At 46.8% G+C, this 22,545-nt stretch overlaps 1 protein-coding gene and 1 pseudogene across 1 annotated transcript in view; both read left to right on the forward strand.

Annotated features, from left to right (window-relative positions):
- Positions 1-2,689: 2,689 nt before the first annotated feature.
- On the forward strand, positions 2,690-20,911 carry LOC144266497 (olfactory receptor 5G9-like; annotated as a pseudogene).
- A 442-nt stretch (positions 20,912-21,353) lies between these two features.
- Positions 21,354-22,545, forward strand: part of LOC144265516 (NACHT, LRR and PYD domains-containing protein 3-like) — a 41,852-nt gene continuing 40,660 nt past the window's right edge. Inside the window, exon 1 of the mRNA XM_077818161.1 lies at positions 21,354-21,636. Coding sequence (XP_077674287.1) covers positions 21,354-21,636 — 283 coding nt within the window. The remainder of the gene's footprint in view (positions 21,637-22,545) is intronic.

A 22,545-nucleotide genomic window follows, 5' to 3' on the forward strand; every position in this document is an offset into this window, starting at 1 on the left:
TTGGACAGGGAAAGACACCCCCCCCCCGCTTCCCGAAACCACAGTGTCACCCTGCACAGACAGGGGTTGTAACTGGGACAGTGTCTGTGGGGAGAGGACACCTTGGCCTATGTGGGACAAACATCCCCACTTTGGGGTCTCAGATAACAGAGGAGAAGTGCCCCCCATTGGGGTGATGGTTGCTCTGGGACAAGACGCCCCTGCATAAGTGGGGATGGAACAAGGGGCAGGACAGACTCGGTAGCAGTGCAGATGGGGGATTTTTGTACCTCATCTCTGCCCTGGAGGTGCTGCTGGATGACCCTGATGGAGGCTTGTTCTGGGGACACATCCTTCTCCTCCACGTCCTCCAGCTGGGCACTGTGGGTCTCCGCCCCAGGAAGAGAAGGAGAAAGGATAATTCCTGCTGCTGCTGGGGGGATGCAGTGGAGAGAGAAGGCTCAATGTTCCCCCCTCCTCTGCAGGGAACCCCATGGCAGAGAGAGCCCCACCCTGCCCCTCCCAGAAACGCCCTCAGCCCCATCAGCCTCAGGGTCCCGTGGCAGTCAGCGCCCCCAACATTATTGGGGAGGCTGGAGCTCCCCCGACTCCGCCCAGCATCCCCTGCCGCAGGGCGTGGCTCTGCCATTCCCACTGGTGTCAGTGGGGCTCACGTGGCTCTGTCTTGGCGCCTTGGCGAACCAATGGGCACAGGGTGTTACTAGTCCCCCACCGCCCCAGTCCTCCTCCCTTTCCCTTGGCTCTCCCCTCACCTGCACAGAGGGAGCCTTCAGCCTCAGGGCTGTCAGGCCCCACGGAGGGGCTGCTGGCCCCGCGGGAGTCGGCGGAGCTGCTGGTCCCTGTGCCAGAGTTGCCCATCTCCTGCTCTGGGCTGGCTGGGGGCTCCTCAGTGGCCAGGCTGGTGGATGGCTCCTCCTGGGCTCTGGGACGCAGCTCCCGGCTCCTCTGCTTCCTGTAAAGGAAGCCCCAGAGCCGCTTTGCCCAGCTCTCTCCCTCTCCTGGATCCCTCCTGAATAGCTGCACTCTGGGCCACCTCCATTTGGGCCCAGAAGGTGCCTCAGGGCCTGCTATGGGAGCTGGTGTCTTCCTCCTCCTCCAGAAGCAAGGCAGCTCCTCCTGTTTGCCTGGCCACAAGCCTCTTCCCTGCCCCCGGGGACAGAGAGTCCACTCTCCTCCTGGACAAGCCGGCCTCTTCTTCCTACTGGCTCTGGAGCCACCTGCTCAGCCTTCCTCCTCAGCATCCGCTTCCGCGGCTCCATCCTGAGACTGAGTGGGGAGCAGCCATGAGTCTGGGCTCAAGGCAGCCTCTCATTAACGGGCCTGCCTGAGCCCCTGCCCACCTCTCCTCCACTGAGGCAAGTCTCCCACACTGCACACCCCACCACAGAGCACAGGGGGTGCCTTCCACAAGCACTGGCAGCAGCTCACAACACAGGCTGCTCCCAATGTTCCCCTCACCACTGGGGCCCTGTGACACCGGGGGAGTCTCGTCCTTTCAAAGCAATGGGGCTCTCAGTTAGTTTGGGCAAGGAATTCTCTCCATTGCAATAGACCACACTCCCTCCCAGGCCAGAGAAAGAGCAGAACTCGGACAGTCCCCAGCGAAAATTCACAAGGTGTCAATCCTAGGAGGCACGGGTTGCCCTCAGTTCCCATTGATTTCACTGACTGGGGGTGTGGGTGTTCAGCAGCTGGCAGGTTCTGCCCTCCCCAAAGACTCTCGACCTGGGGAACAATCTCTGAAAAGGGATGGGCAGGGAGCCCTATTGCTGGGCCATTCCCACCACACTGGGGAGGGCTCTGGAGAACACCCTGCAAGAAACAAGCTGCCCAGGCTGAGCGAAGGGCTGCAGGGGTCTGTGTTAGGAAATCTAGTCTCATTAAGAGGAGATTCCCCCCATTTCTGCCCCTCCCCAAGCAGAACAGGGAAGCCTCTGAGGAAATGCTCACTTGCCACTCACTTGCTCTAGATGGGATGGAGCTGGATGGCAGATGCTCACTGATGGTCGGTCCCCTGCCCTCCTCCTCGATCTCCCGCACCCAGGTGGGCTGGAAAGGGTGCTGCACAATGCCCTGCCAACAGGGCAGGGAGTAGAAACCAGGAGAACAAAAGTGGCTGTGAAAACAAGACAATGTTTTATTGCCAGGGGATGGATAAACTCAAGCTAGCAGCCTGGGGTCCAGAACACTGACTGGAAGCCAGCAGGACACCTCCCATCTCAAGATTTCCTAGTACCTCACGCACATTCCTGAAGTGTGACGACCCAAGGGCTGTAGGGGAGGGAGCCCAACCCCATTGATGGAAACAGAGGCCTGGGCAGGAGAAGCCGCTGCCTCAGGGTCGCACTGGGAGTCAGTGATAGAGCCAGGGATGGAGCCCAGGAGTTCTGTGTCCAGACCACTGCACTAGCCACTACAGGAACACTCCCTTCTCGACCTGGAAAGTGCAAGCAGGACCCTGTTCCTAGTGTCCCTGGCTTTGAGTGTGACTTCTTGTAGTGACTGAGACAGGGTGTTGGGAGTCAGGACTCCTGGCTTTCATTCGTGGTTCTCCTATTCACTTAAGGGACCTTGGGCAAGCCATTCCCCCTCTCTGTTTCAGTCCCCAGGAATAAAATGAGGATCTAATACTTACCATTACTGCAAAGCACTGTGAGATTTACCCAGAAAGAGCCATTCTGTAAGTGCGATGCAGCACTGGACCATCAAAGGTCAGATCCAAATTCCTGCACTGGAATGGGTTACCTAGAGAGGTGGTAAAAAGAAAAGGAGTACTTGTGGCACCTTAGAGTCTAACCAATTTATTTGAGCATAAGCTTTCGTGAGCTACAGCTCACTTCATCAGATGCATACTGTGGAAAGTATCGAAGATCTTTTTATACACACAAAGCATGAAAAAATGGATGTTTACCACTACAAAAGGTTTTCTCTCCCCCCACCCCACTCTCCTGCTGGTACTAGCTTATCTAAAGTGATCACTCTCCTTACAATGTGTATGATAATCAAGTTGGGCCATTTCCAGCACAAATCCAGGTTTTCTCGCCCCCCCATCCCCCCCCCCACAAACCCACTCTCCTGTTGGTAGTAGCTTATCTAAAGTGATCACTCTCCTTACAGTGTGCATGATAATTAAGGTGGGCCATTTCTAGCACAAATCCAGGGTTTAACAAGAACGTCTGAGGGGCGGGGGGGGTAGGAAAAAACAAGGGGAAATAGAAAAGGAGTACTTGTGGCACCTTAGAGACTAACCAATTTATTTGAGCATGAGCTTTCGTGAGCTACAGCTCACTTCATCGGATGCATACCGTGGAAACTGCAGCAGACTTTATATATACACAGAGAATATGAAACAATACCTCCTCCAACCTAACTGTCCTGCTGGTAATAGCTTATCTAAAGTGATCATCAGGTTAGGCCTTTTCCAGCACAAATCCAGGTTTTCTCAAATAGGTTACCTTGCATAATGACTTAGCCACTCCCAGTTTCTATTCAAGCCTAAGTTAATTGTATCCAATTTGCAAATGAATTCCAACTCAGCAGTCTCTCGCTGGAGTCTGGATTTGAAGTTTTTTTGTTGTAATATCGCAACTTTCGTGTCTGTAATCGCGTGACCAGAGAGATTAAAGTGTTCTCCGACTGGTTTATGAATGTTATAATTCTTGACATCTGATTTGTGTCCATTTATTCTTTTACGTAGAGACTGTCCAGTTTGACCAATGGACATGACACAGGGGCATTGCTGGCACATGATGGCATATATCACATTGGTAGATGTGAAGGTGAACGAGTCTCTGATAGTGTGGCTGATGTTATTAGGCCCTGTGATGGTGTCCCCTGAATAGATATGTGGGCACAGTTGGCAACAGGCTTTGTTGCAAGGATAGGTTCCTGGGTTAGTGGTTCTGTTGTGTGGTATGTTGTTGCTGGTGAGTATTTGCTTGAGGTTGGGGGGCTGTCTGTAGGCAAGGACTGGCCTGTCTCCCAAGATTTGTGAGAGTGTTGGGTCATCCTTCAGGATAGGTTGTAGATCCTTAATAATGCGTTGGAGGGGTTTTAGTTGGGGGCTGAAGGTGACGGCTAGTGGCGTTCTGTTATTTTCTTTGTTAGGCCTGTCCTGTAGTAGGTGACTTCTGGGAACTCGTCTGGCTCTATCAATCTATTTCTTCACTTCCGCAGGTGGGTATTGTAGTTGTAAGAATGCTTGATAGAGATCTTGTAGGTGTTTGTCTCTGTCTGAGGGGTTGGAGCAAATGCGGTTGTATCGCAGAGCTTGGCTGTAGACGATGGATCGTGTGGTGTGGTCAGGGTGAAAGCTGGAGGCATGTAGGTAGGAATAGCGGTCAGTAGGTTTCCGGTATAGGGTGGTGTTTATGTGACCATCGTTTATTAGCACTGTAGTATCCAGGAAGTGGATCTCTTGTGTGGACTGGACCAGGCTGAGAGGTGGTGGAATCTTCATTCTTAGAGATTTTTAAGGCATAGCTTGACAAAGCCCTGGCTGGGATCATTTAGTTGGGGTTGGTCCTGACAAGATTGCCTTCTGAGGCCTTTTCCAACCCTAACCTTCTATGATTCTATGATCCTAGAGTGAGGAGTGTTTGGATCCTGGCTTTCAGTTCAGCCCAGTACAGAGAGAGGTGCCCACCCTAGAGTTTGGATGGAGGAGGATCAGCCCTTTCTGGGTTGGGAAATGAGCTAAGAGGCCCTTTCATACCTAGTGGGGTGGATAAAAATAGATTATTTTTAAAAAATATTAACTGGATTTGTAATTAAATTAACAACAGGCTTCTTTATTAAAAATCATCTACTTAAAATTAATGATGTGTTAGCTAAGCCCCTGGAACCAAAGTTAGCTGAAATGCTAACCCAGCTTTGGACAGCAATAGCTTCCTTGAAAGGTGCAGAAAATATTTTCTTCATTTCAGTTTATTCAAATAGTTCCATTCAATTGACCAGTTCGTTGATATTTAAGAACACCATCTAGAGTTCACAAAACAGGCAAACTTGTTTTCCTCTTTCAATCTATGAATAATCTGTGGATCTACTAGTTCATAAATCTAGAAACACCTGGTGACCAGAATGTATCATTTCAATTCACTAACTACACTTCACATTTCCTTTGTTTAAGAAATCAGTTAGTTTTAAATGCAAAACATTTTTGATACAACTCTTTTCTCATGCTTCTCTTTCTAGCTCTGGCATGACCTTGCTGTGTGACCATAGACAGGTCACTTCCTTTCTCTTTACCTCTCTATCATGGGGATGGAGAAAATTCTCTAAGTCCTAGCAGGAGAGAGATTTGAGCATGCCAGCAGTTTTAGAGCCCTTGTGCTCAAAAGGACAGTGGGTGATTGTTATTTGGGGCAAGAATCCTGACGGATTTACTACTTGTCCCCCATTCAAAGACAATAACACATCTCTGTGTTTGCAATCATGAGTTAGAAATTCTCAGTGCCCCTCTGTCTCCCACTGCCATCAGATGTTCCTTGGATTATAGAGGCTTGGATGCTAACAGGACTGGAATTTGTCACCGGCTTCCTGGATGTTCCTAGCCAATGAGGGTCTCAGTCAGGACTCAGAGGCCCAGACCCCAAGACACTAAAGATCAGGGTGGATTGATTTAATTCAAAATGTTTTGCATTTGTATTTTTGAGTATTTTTCTAATGAAAGATTGATTCTCATGAAATTCTTAGTGGTGGCAGATGGCAGAACAAGGAACAATGGTCTCAAGTTGCAGTGGGGGAGGCGTAGGTTGGATATTAGGAAAACCTTTTTCACTAGGAGGGTGGTGATGACCTTGAATGGGTTACCTAGGGAGATGGTGGAATCTCCATCCTTAGAAGTTTTTAAGGCCTGGCTTGACAAAGCCCTGGCTGGGATGATTAAGTTGGGGATTGGTCCTGCTTTGAGCAGGGGTGGACTAGATGACCTCCTGAGATCTCTTCCAGCCCTAATCTTCTAGGATTCTATGAATAGGAAACCATTAAAACATGTTGACTTGCTGGTTTTGCAGGCTACATAAAAACAAAAAGGTTGATTGAAACATTTTTTTTTTCATTTAAAACAAACTAAGGTAAAGAAGTACCTCTAGTTAGTTAATTGAACTGATTGTTCCTCGTCATAATGTCCTTCAAGATTTTAGAAGTAGTAGCTCACATCTCCTCCTCTCTAGCATTTATTCATATATTACAAGAGGAAAAGAAGCGTTTATTCTTTTTCATCTCCTAATCAGTTTCTTAAATTTGAATGAAGAAGCTGCATCAACTGAAATGAAGAAAATATTCTGTCTGCACCCACAGAAGAGGTTATTGCTGCCAAAATCAGGCTCAGTATTTCAACAAACTCTGGAGCCAGGTGCTTAGGCAGTGACTTCCAACAGTTCAGTGGTTTGACTTCCTCTGAAACTTGGCAGCAAACATGGATTTCTTCATGTATTTATTTAATTTAAATTAGTTTAATAGGTTATAGCAACTATAGGCCTTAACATAGCTTGTCATAGTTTCAAATTTTATCCCTGATAGTTTGGGTTTTTAAAACAAATAAAATGGTTTTTAAATTTATATTTTAAAAATCCAATTTGCATTTTTAAATCCTTTTTGGGATTTTTGGTTTTGAAACAGCCATTGGTTTGTATGCACGTTGATTTTAGAAGAACGACTTCATTCAAGGGAATCATAAACTGCTCATATTCTATGAAAGGAGAGGAGGCAGCAAAATTCATCATATCAATAATTGGTTGTGAATTATTTGCTCAGTCTTAAAAGAGACTAACTAGAGTTTTGAACACTGGTTGGTTTATGTAGGCCCAGCTAAGGAGGGGGGGGAGAGGCAGGAGTGCTGTCTCTGTCCCTGCACCAGTACCAATTGCACAGGATGCTGCCACAAAACCTACGTTTGATTGCCAAATCGTCCAAGCCGTTCCTCTCCTGCACTTGCTGGTTTATAAGTTTCAAATCAACAAAACCTTCCCCTTGACAGTCACTGCCCAGGTGGTGCTGCAGACAGAGCGGCCTGAGCAGTAACCCTGTGACATCAGCGGTAACTCAGCCACCCGTCGCTCACTCACTCCGCTAACCCTGAGCATGAACCCGAACCCTGCGGCCTGCCTTGGCCATCGCTCCCACTGAAACCTGCAGGTTCATGTGCTGATTTATGCAAATCGCCCACGGAGATTTAGCACTGACTGGCTGAATTAACTCTGAAGTCACAAGGCTCTTCAGCTTACAGCACCAATGTAAGGGGCCCAGTGTGGAAATCAGGCGTTTCTGACGGTGTTGTTTTCCAGTTGTCACTAAAATCAACAAGGTTCTTCCCACCGATGCCTAGAAATTCCCTGAAATTTTGGAATGAATTGGAAGCAGGCTTCAAAAAATTTCGCCTTACAGGCAGACAAAGAAATGCCATTGAATTGAGCCTTAGGCCTCACTGTACTCAGCCAAGAGTGCCTGAGTCTCCTCCCTTTTGACTCAGCAATAACCCCACACTTGGCCAATCAGTGTGGAGACTCTCAGGGCCTGGGGCCTGAGCATTCTCAACAGACGGGCAAAAGACAGCACTAGTCACCACAGGAGAGCAGGATAGTGGAGATCACCATCAGCAAACAATTCCAGCCCCACCTCTTTGTGAAGGCCCCCTACAATGACAGCAGGAGCAGAGCCCCACCCTCCTCAGGAAGAAGAGCTGCAGAGCAAAGAGAAGAGACAAGAGGGAAGGAGGAAGAGGGAATCAAAAAGGGACAAATTTCAAACGCCCCCAGCGAGTCACAGATTCATAAATTCCAAGCCCAGAAGGAACCACTCTGGTCTGACTTTCTGTTTAACATCATCCATAGAACTTCCCTGAAAATAATTCCCATAGGAATTAGAATGGATTTTTTGGAAAAACACCCAATCTGGATTTTAAAAAAAGCCAGTTGTGGAGGATCCAGCAGAACCCTTGGTGAATTGCTCCACACCCTGACTGTTAAAAACGCTCGCCTTATTTCCAGTGTGAATTGGTCTAGCTTCAACTTGCAGCCATTGTCTGATCATAACCTTTATCTGCTAAAGTGAAGAGCCCATTAGTAAATATTTGTTCCCTTAGGCTCATCCCTTAATCTTCTCTTTGATTGAGCTCCTGTAGTCTGTCACCACAGGGCATGTTTTCTAATCCTTTCATCATTCATGTCGCTCTTCTGTGAACCCTCTCCAACTTATCAGCATCTGTCTCAAATTGCGGACACCAGAAATGGACACAATATTCCAGGAGCGGTTGCACCAGTGCCCAGTACAGAGATTTAGAACCTCTCTACTTCTACCCAAGATTTTGCTATGTACGGCTCCCAGGGTCACATTTGCCCCTTTGGCCATAGCATCCCACTAGGAGCTCATGGTCAGCTGATTATTCCCCATGACCCCAAGTCTTTTTCAGGGTCCCCCATTTTGTACATATAGCCTACCTTCGACACAGATGATGACTTCTTTTGACAAAATCCGCACAGAAATGCAAACACTCCCAAAGAATCTCCTCCACACCAATCCTCTCTTGGTCCTCACAGAGAACTGTGAGATGGAGGCTTGCTGCAGCAAGGCCACAGGGGTCTCCGAGGTTCCCCCTGCCCCGCATCTCTGTCCTGCCTGGCTGATGTCAAGGGAGCTCTGTGATGTCACAGCCGCCTCACCACCTTTGCCCAATGGGCTGAGTTCCTGCCAAAGGCCTTTGGGAAGTCACTGCCACACCCACCTTTCCTTTGCAGGCCTGATGTCTGCCCCTGGCCAGCCCGGTTGGATGTTTGAGCTGCACCCTGGATCGCCCCACTTGCTCATTATTGATTCTGGGGAGCAAGCAGGCTACCCAGTAAAACAGCAGAGTCTGTTCCTCAGCCCACATTGAGTTTTCCATAGAGGCATAGGTTGTGAAACAATTTGATCGCCTAATCCGGCCTCTATTTTACAGGCAATGAAATTTCACACACTTACCAGCATATTAAGCCCAATAGCTTGTAATTCACTAAAAGGCACCTTCCAGAATGACAATCAGTTGTGATGTGAGGACACCAGGAAACAGAATCCACCTCTTCCCTGGGTAATTTGTTCCAGTGGTTAGTCTCCCTCACTGTCAAAAATGTGTGCCTTACTTCTCATTTGAATTTCTCTGGCTTCAGTTGACAGCTGTTGGTTCTTGTTGTGCCTTTCTTGGCTAGATTGTAGACGGTATTCGTTTTTTTCTCTTCATGAAGGGACTTCTACACCGTAACCAAGCCACCTCTCGATCTTCTTCTATAGCTAGGGCCCTACCAATGTCACAGCAGTGAACAACATGTCACAAATCATACATTACACCCACCCTGTGAAATCTGATGTCCCCATCCTGCTGGGAGTCCCCCAGTAGGGGCCTCCAAGCTGTTAGTCTGCTGGGCTGGGGACAGGACGTCCCCTGTATGGCTGCTCTCTGTGGGGATATCAGACGCACCTCCAGAGGCAGTGCAGAAGCCAGTGCACTGCAGCATCCTGGCGTTGGGCTCAGGGCTTTGGCCCTGGCAGCTTCTGACAAGGGTCCTGCTCCAACCACGTCTCTGGGTGCCCGGGCTCAAGGCTTTCATGCCCCTCCCCATTCCTTCTGACGCTCTTGATGCCTGGGCTTGGGGCTTCTACCTGGCATCTGCAGCTGGGGCTCGGGGCTTCCCTTGCAGTTCCTTCTGGGGCTCAGGTGTCCATTTTTCTGGATGCCCCCAAATTGGCCAAGGCCCTTGCTTTGATCTGCCAGGAACTAGTAGGTAGGATGCCCCAGCTGAGTTGCTCCCAGCAGCAGGGACCCACCTCCACATCTGGGAACCTCCTCTAGCTTCAGAAAGGTTGCTGGATGCTGCCATCAGAGTCCAGGTCTGAAGGCAGCATAGATGTGAAGGTGGCAATGCTGTGACCCCCCTACAACAACCTTTGAACTCTCCCACTATCCCATTTTGGTCGGGACCCCCTTGGTTGCAATACCATGAAATTTCAGATGGAAACATCTGAAATGGTGACACTGGTCAATTTCAAGGTCAGAGGGTTTTTTCATTAGTCAAAGTGAGCCGTGAATTTGGTAGGGCCCTAGCTATTATGGAGGCCTTAGCAGGTTTGCACCCCCAGTGCTCCTGAAAGACCATTGAGAATTCATGCTGCCTGAGAAATTTCCCAGCATAAGCTACCAGGATTGGGGGGAAATGAAGGAAACCAACCAAAGCCTGAGCTTGGCTGGAGAGCATTGATCCAAGTGGTGTTTGAACCTCTCCACCCCCACCTGCCTGCCTGCGGTGAACTGGACAGAGGGGCACTGATTTCTATTTGTGAACTTGCTAGAGACCATGGGCTTCAGCACAAGCCATATAGCCCATACTCTGAACTCTTGGTTAAACAGCAAAGTTGGCTTTTCAGAAACCAGTTCCCCCAGTGCTCTGCATCCACTTTGGACTGTGCCCAGCAGAAGCTGGTAGAGGGGAGGGGAAGGTAGAGGAGGCTGTGGAAATGGCATGGCGTCTCCACTACACCACAGGCACACACACAGCAATGCATGGTATATTATCCAGGACAGCAAATTATTTGGCCATAACTTACAAAGACCTCGGTGTTGAAAGTACAATTTATCCAGAAAACAATCGGAGGGAGGGGATGGAGAGTTGCAGTAACCAGCCTGGACTTCCAGTCTCTGGCCAGGCGCATCCCCCTCTCCAGGGTTTTCACTGATATCTTCTCCAAACTGGTCCTGATATAATCTGAGCTCACATCCAGGCCTTCAGGGACATTGACAGGATCTCCATTCTTCCCAGCTGCTGCATCACCCTAGTTATCCTGCCTGATAAGGGTTCAGCTAAATAGCATGTGTCATGCCAGGCTCTTTGCTGAGGGCCCTTGACAGCGCCCAATCTAGATCTGAATCAGACGGGCACATGCAGGTGCATTTCCTGACTTTTTACTGGAGTTCTGGACTCTCTCGTGCTTCTACTTCAAATGTTTCCTTCTCTCTCAGCGCTGAACAGCAGAATGCTCATTGACTTTTGGCTGTGCAACATACAGATGTCTAGTCCTGCTGCTCTGAAGGAAACTGTATTCACAGCTATAATCCTAGCGGATATTGATTATAATCTTGCTGGGCTCCTCTTAGTGTATTTGTGATTGGATGTGCCTCTTGCTAGGGGGATTTTCAGATTTATGGACTGCATAAAACAGAGGGAAAGATAAAGAGAAACATCAACATGTCCAGGAACTTGAACTACTTTTGAAGACCATATATTGGTGTCTAACTCTCTCCTGCTGCCGGGAGATGTAACTGGTATCTGATGAAGTGAGCTGTAGCTCACGAAAGCTCATGCTCAAATAAATTGGTTAGTCTCTAAGGTGCCACAAGGACTCCTTTTCTTTTTGCGAATACAGACTAACACGGCTGTTACTCTGAAACCTGGTATTTTAATGATCCCCCAACACACACTTGTGCCTGACCTGAGATTCAGAGCTCTGAGGAATTCTGTCCCCTCGTGTATGCAGAACAAATAAACTGTGTCTCCAATTACCCCTTATCCAATCCATTTGAATTCAAGAAAGAGAGATCTCTCTCTTGCAACAAGTTTTAATATTATGAGGAAAAGAATAAGGTGATTCATCTATTTTTCTTTCAGTTCTGATACCTTGGGAAAGCTCCGAAATCCATTCTGTCTGCCAAGAAAGAAGATTGTTTTTCTGTTCTCAAAATGCTGATGCTTTTGACCCCAAAATATGGTCTTCATTTTCTCTCACAAAATAACTTGCAGTGAAATGGGACCAACTGCCTAAAGTATCCTGAACGCTGCATGTCAAGTGTTTGGGAATATCAGGATAGATCATCATCTGGTGTCAGTTGTCATGGATCCATCAGCATCAGCAGAGCTATGTTGATTTATACCAACCGAATATCTGGCCCATTGTGCTTTAATGAGTTAAACGAAGAGGAAAATAGTCTGTTTAAAATTACCCCTTGGTTTCAAAGAATATTGTTTAATGGAGGTGTAAGCAGAGTCAGGATGAGCTCCACCCTGACATCTGGTGGTGAAGTGTGGCAAGTTGTGGAAAAGAACTTCAGGGGCTGATCTCATTTGCATAGGCACACCCACCCCGCCTAGAATGAGGCCATAGGTGCTCAAATGGTCACTTTGGCTGCTGTGGGATCCCCAGTGTCTCTGTTATTGGGGCAGGAAGAATAAATTGTTATTACCCTGATTATGGGAATCAAGGACAGTGGAACTGTACTTGGCCTTTTGTTATGATGGAGGGACTCGCCATCAACTAAGTAGCACTCGCTAGGAAAGGGACATGGGTTCCAAAACTCTGTGAATTGAGAGAGACTGGGGGTATGTATTAATGCTATGTGGTATGGGCCTCTGGTGAGGGCTTTACATGCTAATTGCACTTCCTCCTCTCTCCACGGTAGAATATCAGAGCTAATTTTGATTCCATCAGGAGTATAGTTGCAGGCTGCTGAGCTGAATTCACTTTGGGCTAATGGTGCACCAGCACTGAGGCTCCCCTACTACAAGTTGAAATCACAAAATAGGTAAACTTACTAAGAGCTGAAATCACTGAGTGTTGCGTTAAGTAGTGGGGGAGCCTGAAGATATATGGTGGAGCTGTTTGCGAGACGGCTGGCAGAGCAGAGCATTGCAGTTTGTGGGACAGCAATCAGAGCAGCTTGTGGAGCAGAGCGGCTGGTGGAGCATAGCAGTTTGTTGGCTGCCTAGAGCAGCTCATGGGGCGGCTGACAGAGCGGAGCCCCATGGAGAGGTGGGGCCATCAGCTTTGGACCATGTAAGGTGCCCCTAACCCCACCCCCCAATCTCCACCCAGGTTGGGAGGTAAAACTCTGCAGATAAACTTTCGAACTCTGGGGCTCCTCTGACCAGGGACAGAGACTTTTGGGTCGTTGGACTTTTGGGACTTTGGGTGATTTTGGGTTGCTGGACTCAAGAACCAAAGGGAAAGGACACTCCCCAGTTTGCTTGGGGTGGGTTTTTTGCTCATGGGTTGTGTTATGAATCCTGTTGGTGGTGTTTCCCCAACATAATGCCACGTTGTTTCTCTCTGTTATTAAAAGGCTTTTTGCTACACTCGGACTATGTGCTTGCGAGAGGGGAAGTATTGCCTCTTGGAGGTGCCCAGCGAGGGTGGTATATATTTGTCCCAGGTCACTGGCTGGGGGCTTGAGCCGGTTTTGCATTGTGTTATTAGAATGGAACCCCTAGATACTGAACCCGGCCCTTGTTGCTGCCAACTCTGACAGGCAGAAGGGTTACAGAGGTTTGTTTTTTTTTTTTTTCTAAAAATGTGTTTCATTTATTTGAATATCAAACATTTTCCTTTAAAATTTCCGAGAGTGGGTTTTGTGCTGGTGAAATATTCCCAGTTGACAGCCCTGGAGAGAGAAGATTGTTAAAAAAGACAGTACAGAATGGAACGGGCAGCACTGGTTTCCCCAATGCACCATTCTCTGCCCCCATGGAAGGTCTCATGTGTTTAGGGTGGATACACACTGATAATGAAATGAAATATCTCTTGCATAGTTCAGTTTTCTTCTTAGTTTGAAGCGGGAGAAAGAACAGGGACATCTGGACCCACCTAGGTTCCAAGGGAACCATCTTTCTTGATGCTGTTTGACCTGCAATTCCAACTACCAGAGTGTCTCATTGTGGCCCGTTAGGTGGAGATCAGTGGCTATTCTCTTTGAAGCTGCTTTATGACTCTGCTAAAGAAATATCTTCTGAGAAGGACAGGCTGGTCCTCCCACTGTCTCCACTCACTCATAGTAAATTATAGAGATTTGTAGCCCTATATTATACATGATGATAAGATACTGCATGGTGAGCACGGGGGAGAGAGAGAGATGTTTTCCTTAATATTCATTAGGGTCCTTTCCTCTTGAGGTGGAAGCTTTTCCAAACTCGCTTGCTGCCTCTGCTTCCCCACTTTTGAAATTCCATAATGCTCCCCTCCTTCTATTTAAAGTAATTCTTTTTCTCTGCCATTGTTTTTCAGTTCAGTTTCTCTAAATAGCTACAGAATTAGTGTGATTCACTTAGAAATTAGATTTTTTTTTACTTTACTAGCAATTTTGGCTCTTTCTACCTGAAAATGATTCTTGAATTAATTTATTTTCTATCCCACATTACATCACAGTTAAGAGGGAACACAGCATTTGGAAGTGTTCTGGATATTGCGGTGTTATAACAAGGTAAGAGTTGATGATGTTTTAGGATCAGTTCTGAAACCTGGAAATTATAAAGGATATAATTACACAGTAAAATTACATTTTGTGGAAAAATACTTTATTTTTCAATGGTCTGTTTAATATATATTTTTTTCTCTTGACGTTTTCTTGTGGTTTCCTATTATGGTGAAATGTGATTAATCCACACAGGACAATTGAAATGTGTGTGTACGTGTGAGCACGCATGTGCATTTTAATTTTTCACATTGACAAGGTAAAGAATTCTAGAAATCGCGTATCAAAATAGACACAATACTAGGAAATCGGGCTTCCAGATGAGTGTGACTTTATGCTTCCATTTCCCTATGGAGATTTTGATTCCTATCTTTGGTGTTTCTTTGTCTCATAGAGAAATGCAAGAACTTTGTTTTTGGTGACCTTGTTCATAACCATAGGTGGGCAAATCTGAAAAAAACTAGGAGCTGTAATAAAAAGCAACCAAAGGAGACCAGTTTGTGCAAAAGATCCATATCTCAGGAAAATGACTGAATATTCATGCAAATATATTGTTCACCATGTTTTTATTTTTTATTTGTAAGACTTTAAACAAAAATGATCTCAAAGTATTAAAGTGCTCGATTTAAAAATCCTCCAGCAATTCCAGTTTATACCAGCTCAGGATCTGGCTCCATAACTTTACCTTCACGGAGATTTCAGGTAAGAGCCCAAGTAGAGATATGTTTGGGTGGGTCTGGTTGTATTTGCATGGGCTGAGTTGGCCAGTGCGCTGCTTATGCCATTTTATTACGGATGTTGTTTCTACTCATCAGTTAAAGGTAGGTAAAGCTATCACAAACATTTTGGGATTTTAGACCCTGCTTTCCATTTCCTGACTTCGGTGCATTCAAAATCTCATATTTAGTAGTTCAATAAAAGAGGTAATGTTTTTTCCCCTTTGAGTTCATATAAATTTATAATTCTTTGTGAACTTTACTAATCCATTTGCCTTGAAGATATCCTCTTGTAGGGAGTGCAGAAGTTTCAAATACATAGCATGTTACCTTTCCTTGCTTCTCACTCTGATAGCTGTTAATATCAGATTTCATCATCTTCCCAAATAGCCTGACCTGAAGTGCACTGAAATAAATGGAAAAGTTCCCTTGGCGTCAGTCTGTTTTGGATCAGACCCTCCTACAGTGAGTGGGAACACTAAATTCCTAGGAAATAGATGAAAACTGCCCTCCTCCTGCAAAAACAAACATATCTCTTTTTCATTGAATTTTCCATGGAAATTTCAGCATTTTTGCAAAAAAATAAAATAAAATAATAATAATAAATACAAATACTTTTATTCAGGAATCCTGGCAATGTAGGGTGGAAGGGACCTCACGTAGTCAATTTAGGCTCCCTGTGCGGGGTCAAGACCAAGTAACACCAAGTTAACATCCTGATGGGTGGTTTTTTCCGACCTGCTCTGAAACACCTCCAATACTGAGGATTCCACATGTAGAACTGTCTAACTTAAATTTCCAAGGGGGTAAGTGGGAATTTTGACCAGCTCTTCATAAAAGGCCTCTATTAACAGTGAGGGTGATTAACCTTTGGGACGATTTATCAAGGGTCATGGTGGATACTTCATTCATGGACAATTTTTCACTCAAGATTGGATGATTTTTTAAAAGATATGTTCTAGTTTACAATGAAAAATATTGGAAAAAAATGATGACCTGTGTTACACAAGCAATTAGACTAGATTGAGGGGTTTGAATTTGTCATCTGCAAATGCCTTGGGGTCCACAGACTATATCTAAGGGGTCCTCAAAAGGTTGTTGTTACTATAGAACACTGGTTTTCAACCTGTGGTCCATGGATTCCTAGGGGACCACAGATTATGTCTAAGATTTCAGCCTCCATTCAAAATTTTTGATTGGTCCACAAATGAAAAACAAACAAACACTGGTCTAGATAATCAAAATGGTTCCTTTGGGCTTTGGAATCTATGACTAAATTAAATTTCCGTTATTTAGGCACCTCTTAAGAGATAACAGGAGTCTCCACTGTACATCAGATTTATTGTTGTGGTACCCATTGCTTCTATCCCCTCTTCTGCCTCTTCTTTGACACAGAGCACAGTGACAGGAGAAATGGATCCAGGGTGACTGGCTTCATTTTCTGGAGAATAACAGACAGTCCAAAGCTGCAAAACATCCTCTTTGTGTTCTTCTTTGCCATTTAGTTCTGCCCCCTGGTGGGGAATGTCGGGAGGATTGTGCTGATTAGGGTTGACTCCCAACTCCACAGCTCCATGTACATTTTCCTCAGCAATTTGTCACTCTTAGATGTTGTCTACTCCGCTGTGATTGCCCCCAAGGCGATGGTCATTTCCCTAGCGAAGAGTAAAGACATTTCTTTCCCTGGGTGTGTGGTTCAGTTTTTCCTCTTCTCCTTCTGTGCCAACAATGAGCTTTGCCTCCTGGCTGTGATGGCATAGATTGCTTCGTGGCCATCTGCAACCCATTGCTTTATAATGTCAACATGTCCAAGAGAGTCTGCATCCAGCTGGTGGCTGGCTCTTAACTATGTGCCAGTTTCAATGCCATTGTGCCTATGTGTACTGTATTCAGTCTGTCCTTCGGCCACTCCAATGTTCTCGATCTTTTCTTCTGCGATATGAGTCAACAGTGTGCCCTTGTTGCCAAGAAGGCCAATGGCATTTTGGGATGTATATGTAGGGGCATTGCCAGCAGATTGAGGGATGTGATCGTTCCCCTCTATTCGACATTGGTGAGGCCTCATCTGGAGTACTGTGTCCAGTTTTGGGCCCCACACTACAAGAAAAGATGTGGAAAAATTGGAAAGAGTCCAGCGGAGGGCAACATAAATGATTAGGGGACTGGAACACATGACTTATGAGGAGAGGCTGAGGGAACTGGGATTGTTTAGTCTGCAGAAGAGAAGAATGAGGGGGGATTTGATAGCTGCTTTCAACTACCTGAAAGGGGGTTCCAAAGAGGATGGCTCTAGACTGTTCTCAGTGGTAGCTGATGACAGAACAAGGAGTAATGGTCTCAAGTTGCAGTGGGGGAGGTTTAGGTTGGATATTAGGAAAAACTTTTTCACTAGGAGGGTGGTGAAACACTGGAATGGGTTCGATAGGGAGGTGGTAGAATCTCCTTCCTTAGAAGTTTTTAAGGTCAGGCTTGGCAAAGCCCTGGCAGGGATGATTTAGTTGGGGATTGGTCCTGCTTTGAGCAGGGGGTTGGACTAGATGACCTCCTGAGGTCCCTTCCAACCCTAATACTCTATGATTCTATGATATTCGCCCACTCCAAGAAATCTCGTGCTCTGACTTTCGCATCAATAAGCTAATGCATTTCATCTTTGCAGCCATAGAAACAATAGGCACCATTCTCATCATCCTCATCTCCTACATTTACATCATCTTTGATATCCTGAGGATCCGCTCCGCTGCAGGAAGGCACAAAGCCTTCTCCACCTGCGCCTCCCCCCTGACTGTCATTTCCATCTTCTATGGGACCCTGATCTTTACGTATTTACGACCCTCATCTGACAGCTCAGGGTCTGGCAGAAAATGGTGGCTGTGTTCTATACCTTGGTGATCCTCATGCTGAACCCCCTGTCTACAGCCTGAGGTACAAGGGCGTGAAGGACATCCTGAGGCAGGGGCAGATTTACAGTAAAACACAGGATGCCCTGGCACGGGGCCCCTAATGACAGGGGGCCCCAGGGCCAGGCAGCTGCAGGGACAGAAGCTTGGTCCTGCCAGCTCCTGCTGCAGGCTCTTCCCCCACTGGCAGCCAAGCTTCCGCCTCCCCTGCCTCCTCCCCAAAGTGTGCCAGGTCCTTGCCCCTCCGCCGCGCTTCCCCTGCCGCCGAGGAACTGTTTGCCAGTGCTCAGGGTGCTGTTCGCCAGTGCTCAGGGAGGGGCCCCAGCGTGCTCAGGGGAGGAGGTGAAGAAGAGGCAGGGCGGGGCCTTGGGGAAGGAGGTGGAATCGGGGCAGTGCAGAGCAAGGGCGGGGCCCTCTCACTCGCCCGACACAGCCCCCCAGCCCCCTGCTGTGAGCCACTCAGGGCAGGGGGCTGGGAGCAGCTCCACGACTCCAGCCCACACCTCCAGCCCCCTGCCCTGACTCCTGCACCCCCCACATATACCTAGCCCCACCCTGAGCACCAAATGGGAGCTCCTACCCCCCCACACACATTCCCACCTGCACCCCTCGGACCAAATGGGAGCTGCACCAGGTAAGCGCTCCACACCCCAACCTCCTTCCCCAGCCCTGAGCCCCCTGCTGCATCTTAACTCCTGGGCAGACCCTGAACCCCAACCCCCAGCCTGCTCCTACACCCTAACTTCCTCCAGACCCTGCACCCCCAGCCTTGAGCCCCCTCCCACAGCCTAACTCCTGGCCAGACCCCGCACCCCAATGTTTTTTTGCATTTTTTTTTATAAGGCGCTCTTATCCAAAGTGCTTTACAATAGTTAGCTAACGGTACAAACAACATTTGGAAAGATCATTAAGTGGTCCACTGAGACCCTCCGCGATTTTCAAGTGGTCTATGGAAAAATAAGTTAGACTACAAAAACAATCAAGGTACCTCCCTTTATTTTCATTTACTTCCTATTACTTATAGGAGGAGGATGAAGAAAAAAGAATGAAAAACGGGCGGGGAGGGGGATTAGAGAGAATGTTCTTTTTCTTGGCTGGGTCCCGAGGGGACCCCAAAAATGAAGCTGAGCACAGGGCCCCACTAACTCTAAATCTGCCACTGGTATTTAGGGACCCGTATATAGGCCATCCCATGGCAGTAGTTCTAAGGTGACTTACACCAGCTGAGTGAGATATGCCACCAGGCGGAAATCCCTCTCTCTCCTTCCATCCTAAGAGGAATGGGATCAACGGATTCCCATTCCCACTTTTCTTATTTCTCTGCTGAAATGAACAGCAAAACTCTCGTTTCCACTTCTCAGCTGGGACAAGGGCTTCTGGCAGCTGCAAACAAAAACAAAAAAAGTGAGAAATTCTTAAAATAAGGCAACAAAGCCCCAAATGGTGGCGGGTGGTGGGGTGTGAGCCAACTCAGAGATTGCTGCTTATTTGATCTTAAAGAGAATTGCCCCAGAAAGATGGCAGAGAGCCCTATCCCCCCAAAATATCCTCCCAAGTTCCTTCACCCCCTTTTCCGGGGAAACTTGAGAATAATGTAGCAACCAATAGGTTAACAAAGTGAGCACAGACCAAATCCCTGATTTTTAGGACACTGAAAAGAAGAATTTTATTTTAAAAAAAGTAAAAGAATCACACCTGCAAAATCAGGATGGAAGATAACTTCACAGGGTAAATAAAAAGATTTAAAACACAGAGAATTCCCCTCTAACTTTGCTTCCCAGTTACAAAACAGGAATAAAATGACTTCTTAGCATAGGGAAAATTTACAAGCTAAAACAAAAGATAATCTAACTTATTTTCTTGCTATTACTTACAATGTTTGTACTTTTAGATGTATTATTTTAGGATTTTTTTAGGAGCTGGGTTGCCTGCTTGGTCTCTTTCTTTGTCCCGAGAGGGAACAAAACAAAGAGAGCACAAACAAAACCTTCCCTCTCCCGCAGATTTGAAAGTATTCCCCCCCCCCATTGGTTCTTTTGTTTAAGTGCCAACTAGGTTAATTGAACTGATTAACCCCTTACAGGTAAGTGATTCTGTACCTCTGGCCAGGAGGGATTTTATGTTACCGCACACATAAGGCTTGTTACCCTTCCCTTTATATTTATGACAGGATGTAAGTCCCAACTCCTGCTAATATCACTGCTATTTATGTATCAAGATGATGCAAAGTCCAAACTCCATTCTGTCTGTTGCACACTATTCATATGTGGCTTGTCTTGGTTAAAGCTGCTGCACTTGGGAAGGGAAAAGTGGTGAACATGTCTATGGAGTTCATGACATCAATATTCAGAGAAACAGGTTGCTGAAGCCAAAGGAATAAAAGGAATAAAAACCAACACAATATATATACATGGACTAAGAAGGCTTTAAATCCTACTTGCTGTGGTATGAGGGTTGGTAGAGAAATTCAGAAAGTGCTGAAGTTCAGTTTTAGCTGGAGGTGTTTTAGTTTCTTTGTATTGCACAATAAACTTTGAGCAGTTTCCTGTTCCTCTTCCTAGGGTTTTTTTGGATGTCTGTGTTTGAACACAAACAAGACTGAGAGAAACAGATCAAACCAGGGCCATCAGATGATGTTTGTGTGAACTTTCTGACTAACAGTAAGTCCATCACTTTCTGCATTTTCTCTTGGGATGGGCTGACTTTAATCTGAACTAGTTGTAGTTTATACATGTGGGTGGTGAGACCTGGCAGAATGGGGCCCATGGGGATGTTTACACAGCAACTGAGATGTGTAATTCCCGGTGCAGGTAGACATATGTGCATGAGCTGTGTTTGTGCTCCCGCCTCAAAGTAGCAGCGTGGGCAGTGGCTTGAGCTAGCTACCCGGGCATGTATCCAGGAGGTCAGGCGGGATTTTACTTGTGCGTCTAGACTGTGTTGCCCCCACACTGATATTTTTAGGCCCTTGTTCAAGTAGAGCTGAATGTCACATCTGTCTGTCTGCCCAAGATGGTACCAGCACCCCGCAGTTGCTGTGTAGACGCACCGTGTGTCAGAAATTACTGCTGCTCCACCTCATCTTGCTCTGATATCCAAAATACCCATGAGGTTCTCTCAAGCTAACACTGGATCTCAGGATGCAGGGCCTGATATTCCAGGACTGTATTTTCTGGGTTTATATTTTGAAATGTTAATTAAATTAGGGTATCCCACCTCTATTTTCAAATCCAGTTGGATGACAAATACTATTACCATAGCCCCATCTTCCTAAAAACTCTCCTGGCTTTACAAACATTGGCTAAGCTGCACCACACCCCTGTGAGTTAAATCAGTAGGATTATCTCCATTTTACAGATGTGGACACAGGCACAAAGAATCATTTGTGAGAGAGAAACACTGAGGAGTTATGAGCCCCAGTGATCTTCTCCCACCACTTCTTTCCTCTACATGGGAATAATTGTTGTTATACACAATTAATGATTAACACCAAGACTTTACATTGCATTTTAGCTTCTCTCTTGGTGCCCAGTGATGGGAAACAAAAGCAGCAGAATCAGTGACCTGCTCTTACGAGCCCTTGACAACCTTTCTCAGGAAGACTTGAAAAAATTTAAAGACAAACTATCACATTCTGACTTTGAGAGGAAAGGTACCATCCCCTGGGGTCGGCTGGAGAATGCCGACAGGATAGATACGAAGAACCTCCTGATGGAATTCTATGGTGGAGAGGCTGCCGTAGATGTGACCATAAAGGTTTTCACTCAGATCGATCTCCGAGATTCTGCTGCAAAACTCAGAGAAGAAAGAGAGAAAGGTAAGAGACATAAAGTTACTGTAAAACCTGGGAGTCTGCCCCAACAATCTCCCCCAGGGAAGCAGCAGCAGGAGCAGAAGGAGAAAGAGGGTGATGGCAGGAATGACAAATTCTAAATCCCAGCAGGAAGCCTGGGGGACTCAGAGCAGAGATGCCCACAGTGGGCCAGATTCTTTCACCTGCTCCACTCCCTTTTCACCACTCACCTGGCACAAGGGGAGCAGAGTCAGCCTTTAACTCTCCCTCTGAGGATATCCCCAGTGTGAAGGAGTCCCCAGTGGGTGTATAGCCAACAGACTGGTGCAGCGGGAGTGTCATGGACAGGGAGAGGTGGGGAGGAGGAGTAACCGAAATGCATCCCCAGCTCGGAGGTCATTCCTTGGTGACCATTAGCAGCTAGTGCAAGTAAGAATAGCCCCCAGGCTGCTCTAACCTGTGCCAGAGCTGGGACAGAGAACTGGGGATTTGTAAATGGTAACTGATCACAGCAGAGTATGTTATCCCCAAACAGCTGGTTGACAACATGAGACATTCCTGGGGTTCCAGGCAGGATCTTTATTATCTCCAAGGCTATCTTTTAACTAAAGAAACAAATTCAGTGCAATACAAACAGACAAGGAGCCAGCAATCCTGCAGTTCCAAAGGCTCCAGATCACTTTGCAGCGTCTCACAAAAGTGTAAGAGCCAGTGGGGAGCCACTCTTTAGTGGAGCAATGTTAGAATCCACGTGCTCAGTGATGGAGCTAAACTCAACCCTGTTACAGTCATTCCTGTTCCACTTCCCTGCACCCCACGGTGACAGAGCAGCTCAGCTGGGTTGGTTCTGCCCGTGGTCCCTGGGATGGAACGCTCCAGGGCTGGCAGCGGGGCTCTCCCTAGAGGCCTTTGGCATTCACACCCTTGGAGAGT

The sequence above is a fragment of the Eretmochelys imbricata genome, chromosome 6 (genome assembly GCF_965152235.1).
Source record: "Eretmochelys imbricata isolate rEreImb1 chromosome 6, rEreImb1.hap1, whole genome shotgun sequence".
Taxonomy (NCBI): domain Eukaryota; kingdom Metazoa; phylum Chordata; order Testudines; family Cheloniidae; genus Eretmochelys; species Eretmochelys imbricata.